At 44.0% G+C, this 20,583-nt stretch overlaps 1 protein-coding gene and 1 long non-coding RNA gene across 2 annotated transcripts; one reads left to right on the top strand and one right to left on the bottom strand.

Moving 5' to 3' along the window:
- Positions 1-9,123: 9,123 nt before the first annotated feature.
- On the top strand, positions 9,124-20,100 carry hsdl2 (hydroxysteroid dehydrogenase like 2). The gene is made up of 11 exons (XM_023960707.1): positions 9,124-9,252; positions 15,254-15,417; positions 16,427-16,525; positions 16,633-16,747; positions 17,485-17,588; positions 17,665-17,763; positions 17,840-18,034; positions 18,107-18,178; positions 19,276-19,425; positions 19,514-19,642; positions 19,720-20,100. The coding sequence occupies exons 1-11, from the start codon at positions 9,236-9,238 to the stop codon at positions 19,833-19,835; spliced, it is 1,260 nt and encodes a 419-aa protein (XP_023816475.1). The 5' UTR covers positions 9,124-9,235; the 3' UTR covers positions 19,836-20,100.
- Positions 11,882-13,766, bottom strand: LOC105357535. The gene is made up of 3 exons (XR_002288646.1): positions 13,464-13,766; positions 13,330-13,387; positions 11,882-12,165 (listed from the first exon to the last, which is right to left on the bottom strand). It is a non-coding gene; the product is annotated as an uncharacterized LOC105357535 (long non-coding RNA).
- Positions 20,101-20,583: the final 483 nt, after the last annotated feature.

Here is a 20,583-nt window from a genome sequence, read left to right as displayed (position 1 = left end):
AGTGATGAAATGCGATCCTGTAATTGGCGCCTCCATGTTTCTGCCCAACTAAACCAAGCGGGCCTCTGTGCGGGAACCAGAACCTTTGTTTGGGTCGGACTCTGCATCTGTGTTCTGATAAAAAGGTCAAAACATTTCAGAAGAAACACACCGGACCAAACCAGGCACACATTTGTCTGCAGCTCCACCACATTTGTGTTTGGGTGTCCTGAGCGCACCTGAGCGCACCTGTGCGCATGCTAGCTTGTAGCTCTTAGCGTAGCCTCTGAGGGTTTGGGTGATGACATCATCATGGTGTCAGATGAACTCTCTCTGCTGTTGTCCAATCAGATTGTAGCATTGCTGTTTGTGTGTTTTTTAAATAAATATTTGCTGTAATCTGGAAAAAAAAAAAGTCACAGCTGAGGAACAATAAAGTTTTACCTTTTGAAAACACTCAGTGGAACGTGTTTGGCTCAGTCCACAGTGGGAGGTGCCTACAGAGTAAGGATATACCCCCCCCCTCTTAATTTTCCAACCAAACTCATTTAGAAACATCAGTGAAGTCCCGCCCCCATGAAAGATCAGAGCATCAGCTCAGCAGCTCCGCTTAACGCCGCTGAAGCCTCCCCACAGGGGAGGGGCCTCTGACCAACCTCCGCCCCTCTGGAGAACGAGGCGTCAAGCGTCACTCATGAATAAAGGTGTAAGCAAACAGGAAATGATGTCACAGCGCATGAGTGGCTGGGACAGAAGAGTTCCTGTTTCAGAGGCATAGATGTTGAAGGAACAGGAAGCGGCTCATAAACTGCTTCCTGTCCAACGGGGGGGCACTTCCAGCAGGCAGCACTCTGTCACATCAGTCCGTTTCCATGGAAACCAGGGCAGCTTCTGCTCTCAGAACCATCCATTCAGAGATAGAGAAATCGGCAGGATGAGAAAATCCAGAAACCAGATGGAGGCTGACCCTGCATCAGTTACAGCCAATCAGATGAGGCTCCGCCCCCATAGCCAGAGAGTTTAAATTGATGAGCAAATCATCTGAGGGAAATGTACACCCTTCCTCTGATAGATATCATCAGCTGTGGGCGGAGCATCTTTGTCACAAGACTCAAGGCGCCTCACCTGCATCGTCGGCGAGACCAGGTGGGAAAGGCACCTGGGATGAAGGAGAACAGGAAGTTGGGTTGTCCTGATATTTGGTTGAATTTTAATAAGCCCCTCCCCCTGGGTATGGTCTGTGCTATTATGAATTTAATATTCATTTTAAGGTTCTGTAATGAATGGATTTTTTATCAATAGGTTTTTAATTTTCATTGTCTCATATTTGTATTTTTCTTTTATATCTTCATTATTGATATTTTTAATTGTTGTTTTTAGTTTCTAAGTGTCTGTCTGGAAACAGAAGAACGGCTGCTGTGATGAAACAAAACTGAGGTTCTGCAGACACCAACCAATCAGAACCACAGATGTTTTAATGGCTCCTTTTGTTGCATTAATGCAAACGTCTGCTGGATGTTTAGCATTCAAACCACAATGATTACAGTAGAAAAGCTTCAAGTAAAAGAATTTCTAATGACAAAGTCATCTGAGTTTCATATAAATAGAAATCCTGTTTATTTTTTCATCAGTGATTTACTTTTTACATAAAGTTATAACGTATTCTGATTTCCCCCATTAGCTGCGTTTACCTGGACAAAAGTAATCGGAATAAACGTCTGATCAGAAGAAAAAAGCCTCATGTAAAACACGCCGTTCAGAATACTCGGACCCCATCAGACTCAATCGGATCAGAATTTCTTTCTGATAGGTGGTTAGGCTGATTGTTGATCCGGTCCGTCCGGTGAGCGAGCTGCCGGTTCTACCCCCACCCACGGTAGAACCGGCAGCTCGCTCAGAGCAGAGGAGCGGCTCTGGAAATGCACAAAAGCAGAAATGCCGCTCAGTCCTGGAAAACCGAGCAAACAATCAGATGAATTTGTGTTTCCAGTCGTGTCCAGACAGAATAAAGGCTGATGTGATTCCCACATGTTTACGTTCAGCTAAGATGCAGACTGAGGCTTTGACTGCATGGATTTATGTTCAAAGGCTAAATGCTGTTAGCATGTGTTAGCCTAATCCTGACCCTTCTTCCAGCTCCGTTCAGCCACAAAAAAGCTGTGACCACACGGATTAAAAATAAAACTAGGAGCTGCATTTCCAAAAGAAAATGCAGGGTTGAATGCTGTACTGCTGAATGAAAGCTAAATTTGCTGAAGAAATGGCTGAACTGTACAGGAAAAACCTTGAAAAGTTAAAGGATCAAAAGTCCTAGCAGGAATAAGCGGAAAAAGTTGAACATTGTGGTAGTAGAATGACTAAAATAGGTCAAAGTTTGTAGAAGGAGTTAAGAATTAAAGCTGAAAGTGTTGGAAAAAATGTATGTACTATTGAAAATCTGAATATGTTGCTAAAATTGCTAAAAGTGCTAGCATTGGAATCATCAACTGACTCAAAAAAACACATTGTTTGAGAGTATCATATTGGTAAAAGCTACATGTTCTAAGTTGATAGAAAATCCACTTTTTCAAAATGGCTGCTTTTCTATTGATTTTATCTCCATAGCAACCATTTTATGTTTGGGTCGCCTGGGGATGACGAACAAATCGACGTCAGTTTCAGACAAATCGGAAAAAGTAAACCTTTGGACGTCCTTAGCAACGAAGTTTGTTTGCTAACCACGCCCACATTCCTTATATGTCCAGATCCAGTGAATTTCAATATGTTCCGTTCCAGCCATGGATAAAGTTTATTGCAATAATTGCTTCAGATTTTGTCAAAAAAATGGCCACCAAACAGTAGGTTGTGTTGCCATCCCATAATAAGTTCAAAACCTATGTTGAAGTCCAAAGCCTTGTGAACATTTCAATGTTTGAACGGTGTCTCTAGCTGAAAGCATGTTGAAGTTACAATGGTTAAAAGAAACAAAGGTTTTTCAAGGATTATCCTTGTATTTAAATTCAGCATAAATCCTGGAAAATCCTGGAATATCTTGAAAAATTCAAGGATATGAAGGACCGAAATTCATAGCTGAAAGGATTAAGCCATAAGAGTTGAACATTTCAATAGTAGAATGGTTAAAATAGGTTAAAAATTGTAGAAGTTCAGTGCCGAAAAACGGCGGAAGATAGCGTAAGAGGAAAACAAAGAGTTGAAGCTTTACAGCATTCAACCAATGATGAGCAAACAGGCACTTCATGATCATCTCTATGCTGCAGCTTTGTTTGTTGCCAACAGAACTCATTTCTTCTGCTACAGTCATCTTCAGTATTTTAGAGAGTTCTGCACACGTCCAAATGATTAATTCCTACTGAAAATGTGGCGGATATAAACTTTTGTTATAAGGTTTTTCTGGGCCCCTGTACACGGTTCAATTCATGATCAAAGACATTATGCACATGGAACCAGAGTCCTGTATCTCCTACATCGGGCCCTCTCCTACCTGGAGACGGGGGCTGTGCTGTGAGAATGCTCTTTAATGACTTCTCCAGGCCCTCCTTCTCCAGCAGAAGCTCCTCTCCTTTGGTGTGAACCTCCAACTGGTGTCATGGATAACAGACTTTCTGACAAACAGGCCACATTCTGTCAGAATGGGGATTGCAGTTCCTCCACGCTGACTGGCAGCACGGGGGCTCCACAGGGCACAGTGCTCTCACCTCTCCTCTTTACCCTCTGCACCGCTGACTTCCACTACAACTCGGATGCATGCCACATGCAAAAGTTCTCGGATGACGCAGCAATAGTGGCCTGTATCAAAGAGGGTGAGGAGGGGGAGTACAGCCAGCTGGTGGAGGACTTTGTGCACTGGAGCCAACAAAACTGCCTCCACCTGAACACCACCAAGACAAAGGAGATGGTGCTGGACTTCCATGGAACAGCATCATCGATGGAGCAGAGGTGGAGGTAGTGGAGAACTACAAATACCTTGGAGTCCTCCTGGACAAGAAGCTGAACTGGTCTGCAAACATGGACTCCATTTACAGGAAGGGGCAGAGCAGGTTATACTTTGTAAAAAAGACTCGCCTCTTTTAATGTCTGCTCAGAACTCTTTTTTATGTTTTATCAGTCTGTTGCTTTAGGTGCCCTGTCTTATGCCGGTGGTGTGTTGGGGGGGGTGAACAAAAAGGACATAAAAAAACGGAATCGTCTGACCAGGTGGGCAGGCCGTGAGGTGGGGCGGAGCCTGGAGACAGTGGAGGGGGGGCCAGACCCCCCCTCCACTGCTCTGTTGAAGGGGAACTCGGCCTGATCTGGATCACCGTCCTCCAGAAACAGCTGATAAACTTCGTAACGGAGGCTCACATTTTCTATTCCAGAGTAACTGCTGTAAAAAAACATCCCAGCTGCTCATTCTAACCCAGATTTTGTGAGCACCTTTAACTGGTTAGATATCTGCTGGGCTGGCTTGTGTCTTGGAAAGATGATAAAGTATAGTTACAAAAGAAAGTTAATCTTTTTGACAAACTTCACATTTAATGGATTGAAAAATCAACAGACGTCCCTCTTTAGGGGTAAAAAAGTCCATGTTCATCAAGAAAGAGATGATGATGATGATGATGCAATAAAAGAACCAAAACCCCTGAGCAGGCGGCGGAGGGATCCCTGCTTTCCTGGTGCTACCGCTCTCCCATTTTCCCGCCGGCCAACGGCAGCAGGCGGCGGGCAGAACAGGCGGGACAGGCGCGTCTGCACCTGTCCAGGTGCATCCCGGTCTCACCCAACAGGAGCCGGGACAGATTGTGGGAGCCCCGTGACCCAGCAAGGAAAAGAGTGGGTAAAGAATGTGGACGGACAAAAAATCAAGAAAGCTACTTGAAGCTAAAGTAGACTGGTGGACGACTGCAGCCATAGTTAAAAAGAAAAACAGAAAGAAAGGAAGTTCAAAAAAGACAGAGTTGGGTATTCTGATCCTAATGATTTTTATCTATTTGTTTATTATTGACTTTGATCTTTTTGACGGCAGCAACAGTCGGCTAATAGTTAGCCTTCTTTAGTTCTGAGTTAGCTGAGCTCTTTTTGTTTTGTTATCCTTCTTATCAGCCAAAAAGCCAGACAGGCACCTTTTTTACATCTAATGAGGAGAGTGGAATGTCCTCTGCTCCTTTCTGGACTGTTTTCCTCCACTTCTGGGTCTGACATCATCAGCTGATGACGCCTAGCAGGTCGCTGTTCAATGATCTGTTTTATTAAAGCGGGTGACTGACAAATTTGATCTTGTGGAATTAATTGAGGGCCCAACAAGAATTACCACCTCAAGCAGCACTCAGATAGATTTAATATTTAGCAACCGTCCAGAAAGAATAACTAAGACATACAACATGTTAGCTGGCCTCTCTGACCATAATCTCCTCCTGGTAGTTAGAAAGCTATCAAAGAAAAGATTTAATTTCACTGCCACAGAACACGACTTCATTGGGATCCCAAAAAAAATTAAGGAAGATTTTAAGAATGCTGTTGATCAAACCGACTGGAATCAGATATTAAAGAAAACTGACTGTGAAAGGGACTGTGAATTATTCACAAAAACACTTAAAGAAATAATTAAAAGCTTCAGTTCAAGAATCAAAATCAAACAAAATAAAAACCAGCTACCCTGGATGAATTCTGACATTACAAAATTGATGAAAGAGAGGGATTTAGCACTGAAAAATGCAATCAAAAGTAAATCTCATAGTCCAAGATATCTATTTACAACATTGAGAAAAAAAGTGGTAAAAAAGCATACGGAAGGCCAAGGCAGATTTTTTCTTGACAATAATTAAGAATGCCAAAGGGGATTCCAAAAAAACATGGAGCCAATTGAAAAAACTTGAAGGAAAGGACACAAAATGTAAAAAAGGTTTAGAAATAAAGGTCAATGGACAAACTACTAATGATCCAGACACAGTTGCAGATGCCTTCAACAGAGGTTTCATTGAATCTGTTTCCTTAATTGCTCGTTTTAAAGCTAACGATTTGCATGTTTGTTCCATAAATAAGACCGAGCCTATACTTAACTTAATGACTGTCACTGAAACTGAAGTCGCACAAACAATCATGTCTCTTAAGTCAAGCAGAACAAAAGACATATTCGGTATGGATACTTTTGTGCTCAAAGAACTCTGCTCATCCTTAACATCTCCCTTGACCACTATTCTCAATCAATCAATCTCTGAATCCATATTTCCAAGCGCATGGAAGTCATCAGTGGTGATTCCAATCTACAAAAATGGCGACTCCATGTTGCTTTCAAATTACAGGCCCATCAGTATCATACCCACAGTGTCCAAGATCACAGAAAAACTTATTGCCCAACAAATCATTGAACACCTCAACAATACATCCTTTTCTCTTCATCCAATGCAGTTTGGTTTTAGAGCTCTGCACGCAACAGAGACAGCCAACTGCTTTTTCACAGAAAACATAAAACAGCTGTTGGATAAGGGGGGTGTAGTTGGGGCTGTGTTTCTTGATCTAAAAAAAAGCATTTGACACTATAAATCATAAAAAGCTACTGATTAAACTAACCAAATTCCCATAAAATGGATAGAATCATATATGTCAAAGAGATCCCAGTCAGTTAGGATAAATCACTGTCATTCCTCACCTCTCCCTATCTCTACAGGTGTCCCGCAAGGTTCTATTCTAGGGCCTTTACTTTTTTCACTCTACATCAATGATCTGCCCTCTGTTTGTTCAAATGTCTACACTCAGATGTATGCTGATGATACTGTCATTTATTCACATGGCAATAACACATCTGAGGTGGCAGAGAAGCTCACTGAAACGATGGAACATGTGGCAAAATGGTTGGAGCAGTCAAGTCTATGTCTCAATGTAAACAAAACAGTTGCAATGTTCTTTTCCAAAACAAACCGCAAAAATATTCTGGCTGATGTTTTTGTGGCAGGAAAGAAAATAGACATTGTTGAAAAGTTTGAATACCTTGGGATTCTAATTGATACAACTTTCAATTTTAAATCACAAATTCAAAAAGTTTGTAACCGTGTGAGGTATAACCTGTCCAATTTTAGATTTATTAGGGCAAATTTGTCACTGCAAGCTGCCACAATGTTCATGCATGCAATGATTTTATCCCACATGACATACTGTCTCACTACATGGTCACAGGCAAACAAATCAGCATTAAAACCTCTGGAGTCACTTTACAAACAAACAATTAAAGTACTGGATAAAAAAACCAATAAGACATCATCACTGTGACATTTTACAAAAACACAAACTGTTAAGCTGGGAGAATTTCATCAAGTATACAAAACTATGCCTATTCTATAAAATCATTTACGGTCTGTCATCCCCTCCACTCAGTCAGTTTGTTAAAATAAGATCCTCCCAAAGAGTGACTCGAGGGTCGGGTCAACAAGACTGGATAGTTCCTCTGAGGAGAAGTGCCTTCAGCCAGAGCGCCTTCTCCGTAACAGCAGCACAGGAATGGAACTCTGTCCCTCACATCATAAGACACATCACCACATACACTCTGTTTAAAAAGAACCTAAAAAACTGGCTCATATCACAGCAAACATGTTCACATTGAACTGGATTAACACCTGCCCTTCCTCCTCCCCTCTATCACCTTTGTGTCTTTTATACTTGTTTTTTATGTTTTCACTATGTGCATGTTTTTATTAGTATATGTATTTTAGATGATAATATAATTGTAAATGTATATTTTTAATTAATGTACTTAATTGATGTTTTTAGGTTTTTAGGTTGACAATTTTTAACACCTGTCCAGGGACTACGGATGAAAAATAGCCTTTGGGCTAATTCTGGTGCATTGCAGTGATGCTTTTAATGTGCACTGTCCCTGTTAAATAAACGAATAAATAAATAAATGAAAATAAAAATTCTACTTTTAACAGAGCTGTAGTAACTAGATCATTTCCCCATTATGGGATCATCAACTTTCTAAAAGTTGTAATTTATTTCAGTTTTATAAATAAACTTCAATATGCATGTGCCACTTGTCAGAAGTCACAGGTCTGCCTTTCCCTCTGGTCACCGGCGGGACCTGTCCCCAGAGTTCTAGCCACACTACATCTCCCAGCAACCCCAGTGCACACTTCCTGGATGCTGCACACCTGACTCTCATTCATTCATTCATCAACCAACCACAGCAGACTTCAGCTCTGCACTGAGCCTCACTCAGTGTGAAGTACTGCCTTCAGTGTTGTAGTTGGACCTGCGTTTCTGTGTCTACCCTGTTTCTGACTGCCGCCCGCCCTGACCCTCGGCTGGATTTGGACCACCCTGTCTCTCCTCGGATGATCTCACGCCTGTTATCGAGTCCTGCCAGCTTGACCCTGATTTAGCTGTGTGAACTTTTAGCTGAGCTAATAAACCTGCTGCCTCTGGATCCGGCCGTCTGTCTGTTCTTGTGACACAAATGTTTATGCCTGTGGCCCCCTGACGTACTTTTGACAGAGTTAAAATTTCGTGTTCATAATAGTAATGTCAAACATGAAACTAAATGTTGTATTCATATAATTTGTGCACAACTTTGTCTTAATGAATGGGTTTCTTATTGACATATTCCTTACCCTATGAAAATGCCGTACATCTGGCTACGGCCAAATCAAGACAATTTAGTCGCCATTTTTCTGTGAAACGCCGCCGCCATTTGGAGCCAGACGACAGTGATTGGTCCGAGTCGGTTTGCGTTATGTTTCTAGGCCAATCCGTGATTTTGTTGGAAGTCCACACCCCTTCCACTGCAAGTGACTCGGGAGAAATCTGTCAATCACACATTCGAAGTGGGGGCCAGTGAGCACCACATGCTTTTACCGAGGCATCTGATTGGTCAGTTTATAACCCGAATTACTGTAACTACAAAGAAAAAAATGTCCTAAAAATGTGGATTATCAAGAAAAGAATGTTTAGAAAAGGCATCAGATCCAGAATGTTTCTTCTGACCAGTACAACGACTGCGGAACAAATGTTTATTTCTCTGTACGGGACTTTGGCTTCTTGGAGGTACTTCCTGTATGGAACGCCAGGGGGCGGGGTCAGGCTGCACGGATCAGTTCGAGCGTTTTAACTGTTCCACCCCAGAACAGTAGGGGGCAGACATGAGTCTAGTTATGTGGGGAATCGCATCCCGAAACTAAAGGAAGAAGAAGGACATCCGGGGCGGGGCTTGTGTAAATGGGTGAAAGGTGAACGTGAAGCTGACTGCCTGCCGCTTTGACCGCACCTGTCCGCGCACACCTGAGGCACCATGCTGCAGAACACGGGGTAAGTTCGTGCGCGTGGACACCACTGTGCGCGGGACTTTGTGGCCGACCCGGTTCGTTTTCGTGGGCGGTTCGGCCTCCAACTCTGAGGTGAAGTTTTCGGACCAGCAGAGCTCTCAGTCATTCCACCCTAGTTCAGAAGAACCCGGGTCAGAACAGTTCGGGTCGCTTCGGTTTCGATCGTCTGTTGCACGATGTCCTCAAAATCTGCCAGGATAGTGGGACCACTACGGAACCAGACTTCTCCGAATCTCCTGGCTGTGTTTACGGAGGCCGAAAGGTTCCTGTTTGAGGAAAATTCTAAAGTTCTTATGAACGGGATCCATTTGGATCAGTGTTCCGAGCTGCACTTCGGACTGGGTCCATGTCAGCCTGAGCCTGAAACAAGAGACTCCAACACTCTATGTATAATATATTCTATAGTATAGTATAGTATAGTACATAACAGTATAGTATAGATGTGTACTTAGAGAAGGAAAGCAGCTGCGGTAAAGTTAGCTTCAGGTTAGATTCCACAGACATTCAGCGCAAAATAAATCCGATTATTTAGACAAAACATGAGGAAATGTTTTATAGTAATTTATTTATTTTTGCAAAGCATTTAGGTCTGGGTTTGATCTAAAATCTTCTTCATCTCATGCACTTGTTAATTTGTTGACGGTCCCTAAGAGACCTCACTGGGATCTGCGCTAAATGTCTGTGGAATCCAACCTGAAGCTAACTTCGCCGCAGTGAAATCCGCTCCTTGTTGCTGTTTTCAGTCCTATGATTGACACATTTCTAGTGAGGACTGATCTACTGAGGTTTTGTCACTATAGAGTTGTAGTAAATAGTAAAGATTCACCTTTAAACTACAGATTTATGAAAATTCTAGTAACTAATTATAGAACGTGATGCAAAGAAATGAAAAACTACTTCGTACACGCAGGCTGCAAATGAACCCACCTTAACTTCAAATGTTGACTTAACTGGTTCAGAGTTTTAGAACTCTTCCTTCTCCTCTTCCTCTTCCTTCTTCTTCTCCATCTTCAGCACCACAGCTCATTCCACATGTATGAACACACCAGTCATGGCGTCTGAGCGTTATCATTAATGTTACAACATGAACGTTTGAGATCAAATAAGAGCTTAATAAACAAACAATGATGTCAGCAGCAACATTAAGGCCCTCTTCAGTTTTAGTCATCGACCACAAAACAAAAGTTTTTGGCGTCGCCATGGCGGTGAGCAGGAAACATGCATCCATCCCCATGAGGACAAACCCTTTTTCTAATCTCGCTTCTCTTCTTTTTTTTTTTTCTAAATGGCGTTGACATTTTTTTTGTCCGTCTCTACGGTGTTTTGGCGCTTGCCGATAAACCTCCCACCAAAAGCGTCAACTAAACCAATTTTCCCCTTGGTGACCTCATCGTTTTGTGTTCCCCATTTTTATTTGGCCATTTTACACAAAAATTAACAAAGGTATTTAAAATTCTGCATTCTATTATAAAATGTAGGTTACAGAATCACTGATTCATTTATTCATTCACCTTCTTCCGTTTGTCCCTTTCTGGGTCACTGGGCTGCTGGAGCCTATCCCGGCTGCTCGTGGGCGAAGGCGGGGTCATCCTGGATAGGTCGCCAGTCTGTCTCGGGGCCACAATCACACACTCATGCACTCTCACGTGCACACCTAGGGACAATTTAGAGTAAATGAGCCTATGAAGCATGTTTTTGGACGGTGGGAGGAAGTCTGAGAAAACCCTGAGAACATGCTAACTCCATGCAGCCGGGACTTGAACCTGGGCTATTCTTGCTGTGAGGCAAGAGTGCTAACCACTGCACCACAGTGCAGCCCCACTAGAACGACCGATTTTTAAAATATTTTGTAAAGCAGATTCTGACCTCCACCCCTCCATTTTTTTTCACACACCTTTGCGGCGCCTTTTCAGCCGACAGAAACGCGCTCAGGCCGCCGATCGCTGGTTTCAGGCGGGTACAAACATTATGATGTAACAGAAAATAGAAAATCGCAACACCAAACCATCTTTTTCCTCCAAGCGCTGAGCCGGTGTCCCCTTTGAATTGGTGCCCCGGGCAACTGCCCGTAGTTAGACCGCTGCTGAATACGTGGGTAATAAATTGGTTTATTTGACCCTTAAACACAGCGTAAAGATATTTTTGTTTTTATTGAATTTTAGTTTTATTTGGCTTTATTTTCCTTAGCTGCTCAATCTAACCTTACAAGCCCTGCATTGTTGGGTTTATGTTTTTGTGTTGTTGTGTGTTTGCTTCTTCTGGCTGCGATTGCTAATCTGTTGACGAAAGCTCCAAATTCACCACAATAATACAAGACGCTCTGATCCTCAACCAACCGGGGGCTCCCTCCGCCCACCTGCTCCTGGATCAAGGACCTCCTAGTCATCTCTGTAGCAACTGTGTCACACACACAAAAAAGGAAAAGAACTAAATGGGCTAATGACCAGAAGACTGAAATTCGACTCTCTGAGGGAATGGCAGGAAACTGAAGTTGTTGTTTGGTGTGGGGCAATTTATTTACAGTGATAGACAATAATGAAGAGAAACAATGAATGGCCATTCAGATAGACACAAAAGTACTTCAAAATGTTTCACATTTACAAAGGCATGACTGTTGTAGGGTGTCCTCGAGTCCAGCAACTTTTAGTTGCACCATAGAAACAAAAACACAAAGAAAAACCAACCCGCCCACAGTTCAGAGGAAGGTAAGTGCACTGGGAAGCGTGAATTTAGTTTGTATGAATATAGTTCATTAAAGCGATGGTGTGGGCATAAGCTGGGTCAGAGGTCTTTGTTTTCAACTGGGCTACTAGGAGCCCCCTACCGGCTTGGCGGGAGGATGCGGCTTTTCTGATGGTTCAGGTTCCAGGGTCTAGCTCGCCATCATGGACCTGGCCTGGGTAACGGGACCAGAGTCTCAATTAAATCTATGTTTTCTTCACATCAACAAGCAGAAAAAAACCCCATTCCCTTGCCAGTTAACATAATCCAGTGTGCACACAATTCATAAAAATATAGTACTAATTGCACCACATTCAATTCCAAACATTAAATTAGCAATAGCAAATACATCACTCAATTCAATTCAATTGTATTTGTACAGCCCAAAATCACAACAACAGTCGTCTCGATGGGCTTCGAAGTAAAACATGAACTCAAAAGGATCACGAATACAAAGAGTTCAATAGAAAAATACTAAAATGAACTAACAAACTGACTAAGCTATACTGGCATCCCTGCCCTTAGACCCCCCTTCACGGTAAGGAAAAACTCCCAAAAAAAACGGATTCCGGAAGAAACCTCAGGGGTGTCCACATGAAGGAGGGATCCTCCCCCAGGACGGACAGGCGATTTACCAGAAATCTTAGAGAAGAATTAACTTATCTAAATCTACAACTACATATATAAAAGTCCAGCAGACGAGCTTCATCCAGCCGTGGTTATCGGGACAGTCAAAGGCGCGAGTCGAGCCGGAGACAGGAACCAAAGCCAGGTGTAGGAGCAGGAGCAGAGACGAGGTACTCGGTCAGGCACAGAGCAGAGACGAGCCAGAGATGAGCCAGAGGCAGGATCCACAGCCAGGTGTAGGAACAGGAGCACGGATGAGCCAACAGGAGTCTGGAAGCACTCCCACTCCCCAGGAGGGGAGAGGAAAAGAGGGACAATACATGAATCGCACTGCACCAAACAGAGGCATGGAGAACTAAATGATAAATAATGATCAAGAATAGAGAAGAGAGGAAGGGTAGAAGTAGATGAGAAAGAGGACAGAACCCCAGAGCACCATAGTTACCCCAGCTTCAACTTCTAGCAGCCTTTTAAAAGAAATAGTTATTATTAAGTTTAATTTAAACAAATTAACATTAAGTTAAATAATCTCTGAATACTAACTAGTCTGACAATATAACTAATTCAACACATTCTTTACATATGGGTACGTACCCCTTTTCAGGTTTAGGTTGAAACAGGCAGAAAGCTTGATGAAAAGCCATGCTAGTAGCTTCCATGTTAATGAGTGACAGTGGCTAAGCTACATTAGCATAACAAACTATTGACTCACCAATTTCCGCCAAAAATCACTTCCAAATGCTCTTTGTTTTGAACTGGATAGAGGGCCCCTGTGACATACCATGCATCACAATAAACATCCAGTGAAAATAGAGCAGTAAAGTAGGAAACTAACTTAAATCATACCTGTGCCTTGTCTCATCTGGCCTCCCACTGCATCTAACACTGCTGACTTCCTGTACCCTTATATGCGTTTGTGATTGGCTGCGCCGTGTCACGTGATGCTGTGACGTCACGGAATAAACGCTCGTGATTGGCCGACCGCCCCATGTGACCAAATGACGTCACCGCCGCGGGAAATACAGAGTGACCAGGAAGGAGAAAAATACAGGGGCAAGGCAGGCAAAACAAAGCCAGTAGACAACACCTGGGTTACATGTCCCTTTGGCGCTTCAGCTGCACAGACGCAGACAGACGGAGACCGACACTGTACAGAAAATCACCGTCTGTCCTCTGCCTGCACTAGCTCCTGCTGCCTCAACAGAGCTAGAACCATTCTGAAGGACAGTTCTCAGCCCGGCGCCACTTTTTCAGTCTGCTGCCTCTGAGCAGACCAAGTCAGAGACGGTTTCTTCCCAACAACTGTCATTGTACTGAATGCCATCTTTACACCACAAGCCTCTGGTATCCTGCACATCTTTGCTTTGATCCTTGCCCATTTGTCTGATGGTTGTGCATTTGTCTGATTGTTGCACATTAGTCTGATTGTTGCACATTTGTCTGATTGTTGCGCATTTGTCTGATGGTTGTGCATTTGTCTGATTGTTGAGCATTTGTCTGATTGTTGCACATTTGTCTAAATGTTGCACATTTGTCTGATTGTTGCACATTAGTCTGATTGTTGCACATCGGTCTGATTGTTGCACATCGGTCTGATTGTTGTGCATTTGTCCGAATGTTGTGCATTTGTCCAAATGTTGTGCATTTGTCTGATTGTTGCACATTTGTCTAAATGTTGCGCATTAGTCTGATGGTTGCACATCGGTCTGATTGTTGCGCATTTGTCTGATGGTTGCGCATTTGTCTGATTGTTGTGCATTTGTCTGATGGTTGGTTCATTTTTCTGATTGATGCACATTAGTCTGATTGTTGCGCATTTGTCTGATTTTTGCACATTTGTCTGATTGTTGCACATTTGTCTGATTGTTGCACATTTGTCTGATTGTTGCGCATTTGTCTGATGGTTGGTTCATTTTTCTGATTGTTGCACATTAGTCTGATTGTTGCGCATTTGTCTGATTGTTGCACATTTGTCTGATTGTTGCACATTTGTCTGATTGTTGCACATCGGTCTGATTGTTGTGCATTTGTCCAAATGTGCATTTGTCTAAATGTTGCGCATTTGTCTAAATGTTGCGCATTTGTCTAATCGTTGCGCATTTGTCTGATCGTTGTGCATTTGTATGATTGTTGCGCATTAGTCTGATTGTTGCGCATTAGTCTGATGGTTGCACATTTGTCTGATGGTTGCGCATTTGTCTCATGGTTGCGCATTTGTCTGATGGTTGCACATTTGTCTGATTGTTGCACATTTGTCTGATTGTTGCGCATTTGTCTGATGGTTTTGCATTTGTCTGATTGTTGCACATTAGTCTGATTGTTGAGCATTTGTCTGATTGTTGCACATTTGTCTAAATGTTGCACATTTGTCTGATTGTTGCACATTAGTCTGATTGTTGCACATCGGTCTGATTATTGTGCAGTTGTCCAAATGTTGTGCAGTTGTCTGATTGTTGCGCATTTGTCTGATTGTTGCGCATTTGTCTGATTGTTGCACATATTACACCATGTATAATGTAGATAAATATTTTTTATTCTTTTCTGTTCTGTATGAAGCCATGTTCTGTTAAGTTCAGCCATTGATTTAAAAAAAGATGCTAATGAGGCTTTTGAAGCTAACTGTAGTTCCTGTTCAGGAAGCTAGCTGGCTGCACGCTCTTCATCACGGGCGCGAGCCGTGGAATTGGAAAAGCTATTGCTTTGAAAGCTGCCAGAGACGGCGCCAATGTCGTGATTGCTGCAAAGACAGCCGAACAGCACCCAAAGCTGCCGGGCACCATCTACACCGCTGCTGAGGAAGGTGAGTTAACAGCCTCTCTGTTTGGGTCGTGGGGTCTGCAACCTGCTGTGTGATGTACGACCGTCAACTGCATCTGAGAACTGGACCCAGTATGACTTCCTGCTAACTGGCTAAACGCAGATAGTTGCTCCGTCTTCAAGTAGACGTGTAGCTCAACAATAACCAGAGTATTGGTTCAGCGCTTGGTTCAAGGTTGGGTTTAGGGTGTTTTTCAGTGGTTAGCTTAGCGGTTCGTTCAGAGGTTGGATGGAATCCCACTTGCACTAAACATCAGTGCACTCTCTGTCGGGACTGATCTGATCCACATTTGTCACTTTTATCTTTACACTTCATCTGACTTTTTGTGGTTTATCATATTTTGTAAAGTTACTTATCAAGTAAAATTCAGAAAGAAAAGGCGGTGAAACAGAAAAGATCCCTTCTGTGATGACCAAGTACAGTATAGGAAGAAACCCACATTTCTATTTGACAAATGTGGATCAGATTTATGAGCCTGTTTTGGGGTGAAATAAAGCTGATGAAGGGAGGACAGTGAGAAAGTCTGTATCATTTTCAATCCTATCGTAAAGACAGGAAGTACCATGTTACAATGGGGAAAGAAAGTACCAATTGTTCTCTGACTTCAAAAGATGAGAGAGGCCTGTAATTTCCATTATAGGTAAACCTCAACTATGAGAGGCAAAATAGAAAAGAAAATATTTGTAAATTATAGTGGAAAATAAGTATTTGTTCATCTACAAAAAAAGCTAGATTTCTGTCTCTCACAGACCTGTAACTTCTTCTGTAGAGGATCCTCGGGTCCTCCACTGGTTACCTGTATAAATGTCACCTGTTTGAACTGGTTATCCATAGAAAGACACCTGTCCACAAAACCCCACCCCCCAAACAAAACAAGTGTTTTACTGCATCTCTGACCAGGACTGTGCTAAAGGCCGTTGGGTCTTGAAATGGACTCGGTCAAGCCGGTTCCTGCTTTTGCCTCCAATAACGGTTTTCTAACTGTGTTCAGTGGAGGCAGCGGGGGGGAAGGCGCTACCATGCATCGTTGACATCAGAGATGAGCAGCAAATTGGAACAGCTGTTCAGAAAGCCATCGACACCTTTGGAGGTAAGCGTTTCGTCCCATGGAGGCGCGACGGCTCCTTTGTGGTCAGACTACACTGAGGTGGTCTGCTGTCATGGTGACGTCATGGCAGGTGTTGTTTGTGACGGCAGGTATTGACATCCTGGTGAACAACGCCAGCGCCATCAGCCTGACGGGAACTCTGGAGACCCCAATGAAAAAGGTTGACCTGATGCTTGGGATCAACCTGAGAGGAACATACCTGACGTATGAAACACCTTTCTCCTACTTCTATGTACAATTTCCAAAGTACCTGGAAGAGTGGTCCCCTCTCAGCACCCCCCCCACACCCATGATCAACGTTGGTGTTCCGGCCTCAACTTTCTACCCCACTGATTCCCATGAACTCTTCATCCTGGATGTACTTGATCTCTCCATCGCTCCCTGTTTTTATTGCTTTTCTTCCTTTGGAATCACCCACTCCCCCCTCAGTTCATCCAGCTCAAAGCCTTCAGCCCCCTCCCATCATGTGAGGTGTGCCTCAAGGCTCTGCTGTTGTGCCAACATTCATTCATCAAATTCAATGTTCAATTCCACTGTCTCACTGACATCCAGCTTTATTATTGTAGGACCCCCCCCCCCCCCCTGTTTGAGATTCAGTTTACTTCAGATCAAACTAGTGTGCCTGTGGTGCATCCGTGGGGCGGTCAACCTCTGACTGAAAAGTCACAGGTTTGGTTCTCACCCTACCTTAGTCCAAGTGGCGCTGTCAGTGTGTGTGTAAATGGCCAAAACCCCCCCGCCCCCCCACACTCCAGAACTCTGTCCCCCTTTTCTCCATGCCCTCCCCCCATGTGCAGATGAACAGGTGTCATGAACATACATGTGCAGATGAAAATGTTCACAGCTGCCAGAGCATCACACCTGTGTAACAGCGGCGCCGTTTTCTCCGTGACATGAAAGCGAGCTGTTGAAGTCACCTGACAGACGGTCCTGTCCTTCAGGTCCAAGCTGATCATCCCTCACCTGCTGAAGAGTCGCTGTCCTCACATCCTGAACCTGTCCCCGCCTCTCAACCTCAACCCTGTCTGGTTCAAGAACCACACAGGTAAAATGGCAAACAGAGAGGACCCCCTCTTTCCGGGTCCCACATCATTAACCCCCCTTTATTTTGGGTTTATTAGCTTACACGATGGCTAAGTACGGCATGTCCATGTGCGTCCTGGGAATGGCGGAAGAGTTTCGGGGTCAGCTTGCTGTAAACGCTCTTTGGCCCAAAACAGGTAACAGAAGCGTCTTCCACCCTCCAGGGTGATGAACGGGTCACATGACACTGTAACCATGTGGGGTCCATCCTAGCAATCCAGACAGCCGCCATGGACATGCTGGGTGGAGAAGGCGTGGCCAAACAGTGCCGCAAAGCTGACATCATGGCGGACGCCGCCTATGCCATCCTGTCCAAACCGAAGGAATACACGGGTCACTTCCTGGTGGACGAGGACGTCCTCCGAGAGCAGGGAGTCCAGGACTTTGAGGCGTACGCTGTCCAGCCTGGTGAGAAGGTTTGTCTAAGCAGAAGCTGCACAGCACAGGTGATGCTCACAGAGGCTTCTGATTGGTCCACAGGTCACCCTCTACTGCCAGACTTTTTCCTGGACGAAACCCCGGACGTGTTGGTCCAGCAGATGGAGCAGCACGGTGAGTCCTGTTGGGGTTCTGTAGGGTGGAGCTCAGCGTGCCAGAGGCCGAGGCCTTTGAGGACCACTGAAAGGAAATGTGACGCTTTTTCAAATAGTGGGGTGCACCAATGCGATGCCAGGGGGGGGGCGCAGTAGTAACGGTTTTAGGCACAGGTAATACGGGCAATTGCCCGGGGCGCAAATTTAACAGGGGGCGGTGGTGACAGCGGCTCAGTGCTTGGAAAAAAGTCTGGTCCACTATTGGTTTCCTGTTATCTGTTATATGACAGAGTTTGTAACAGCCTGAGACTGTGAACTGCCGTCCCTGCAGCTGCTCCTGTCTCCTGACACACGCGTGTGTGAGAAGGAGAGGGGAGGGATAGTGGGCTCAGGATGCCGGTGGAACAGCAGACGCAGAGAGCTGCCTATTACGCAACACCAGGATCATCATGTGTCTTTAGATTCCTCAGTTCATTCTAAATATGTCCTTCTTTATGAACTATTGTAGACATTTTGATGACGTATCTTTATTTTCCATCAATGTTTTCTTTGTCTGCCTGTGGTTTAGTTGGTGTCAGTATTTGACATAAAGACAGCAGGTAAAGCAGGAAAACAGCTGCACTTTATGACATCATGAATAAATAATCCATCATTTAGAAAAATAATCAACACAATGTTTTTTATCTATTTCTTCAGACTAAAAACGTTAAACATATTGGTGCTGTTAATGTTTCAGATCAATTAACATTTAATATTATTTATTGATTGAATTATTTTTCTCAGCATCAAATGGTTCAGTTGGTCAAAATGTTTCTAGTTTAAATTAGGAATGACAGATTTTTTATATTTCAGGCACTTTAAGCTTCTTTTCTGTTTTAGACTAGAACAGTGGCTAAATAAAGTTAATATTTGATGAAAGTGGATTTATATTGAGTTTTTCTTTTGTTAAAAGATACAATTTTAGGTATAACTACACAATTTTGTATATAATATTGTCACCGTACGAGTGTGTGTGTTTGTGTGTGTGTGGGGGGGGTGTGAAACTTTTTTTTTTTTCCTTGCAAAAAATAATTGAGAAGTACTGCTGTAAAGTGACTTGCCTTTCATGGTTGCTAGGGGCAACCCCAGCCTTCAAACCTCCACCATTGTCGACAGCCCCGCCCCCCTCCGATGGACCAATAGAAAGCACCTTCAATGCCATCAGAGGCGTTCTCAGCGAGGACGTCGTCAAATCGACGCAGGGCGTCTACAGGTTTGATCTGTCAGGTGAAGTGGAGACCGCCGCCACAGTCTTGTGAGGAAAGGGCAGTTCTCTGGTGGGCGTGTCCTAAGCGTTCCTGTCTATCCTCTTTAGGGGAGCATGCCGGCGTCTGGTTTCTGGATCTGAAGAGTGGCTCTGGCAGTGCGGGGAAAGGCGACCCGTCGCTTAAAGCGGACGTTGTCATGAAGATGGATTCTGGGGACTTCAATAAAATGTTTGCAGGTGAGCGCAGGTCTGATGCTGCAGCCATGGCAACCATGCATTCTGAGCATCACCGTGGTGACTGCCTGTTGTTTCAGGGAAGCTGAAGCCCACTCTGGCCTTTATGTCTGGAAAACTGCAAATCAAAGGTGACATGACCCTTGCAATCAAACTGGAGAAACTGATGAGCCGCATGAACAAGGCCAAACTGTGAGCTGGTGTCCACGGCACGAGGCCATGGCCGCGCTCTGACGACGCAACCGTTTCAACCGCACACGTTGCCTTAATTGCAGCAACAGTCAGACAGGAATCCTTGATAACCGCTGCTGTCCAGGTAACTTGACTTAGCTCTGAGCCGATCAGTGGGGGACGGCCGGACCTGGAGCCGTCTGGAGCCTTTGGTTGGAACACTTAGCAGTTTAACAAATGACCCCTGTATCACCATGGTAACCCTCAATAAAATGGTTGGTTTGATGTGATTTTTGTGTGGCTCTTGTCTATGATTGATGCTGCACTTGGGCTGTGGGTTAAAGTCCAATAGTTGAATCCTGGGAAAATAAAGAGCCCCCCCAAGAAACACTTCTGGTTTAAGGGGATACAGTTAGTAGTTAGCGGGTTAAGTTTGCAATGGCCCCCCACCATGTAGATATGAGACAGAAAATGTTCCGACGTTCCAGGTCTGAAGTTCATTGAAGGTTGTCACCAAGCTGTCTTCTCTTCCTAAAAACGTCACCCTTGTTAGTAAAACACGCCTGATCCAAACCAACGGTAGTTCATGCAGAATGTCTGGAAAACCAGCAGGACTCTAGTCCTTAGGGTCTGGAGTTTAACTTCTTTGCTTTAGAAAATGACAACCGTGATCCTTGGAAAGAGCTGGGAGGCCCACGTCTGTTGGACGGGGCCAAAAGGGCACCAACTGAAACTAAAGAAGTTCTCTTCCTTTGTTGGAAGGCTAGCATGAC

Source organism: Oryzias latipes, chromosome 12 (genome assembly GCF_002234675.1).
Source record: "Oryzias latipes chromosome 12, ASM223467v1".
Taxonomy (NCBI): Eukaryota; Metazoa; Chordata; class Actinopteri; order Beloniformes; family Adrianichthyidae; genus Oryzias; species Oryzias latipes.
This window is presented reverse-complemented; position numbering and strand designations above follow the sequence as displayed.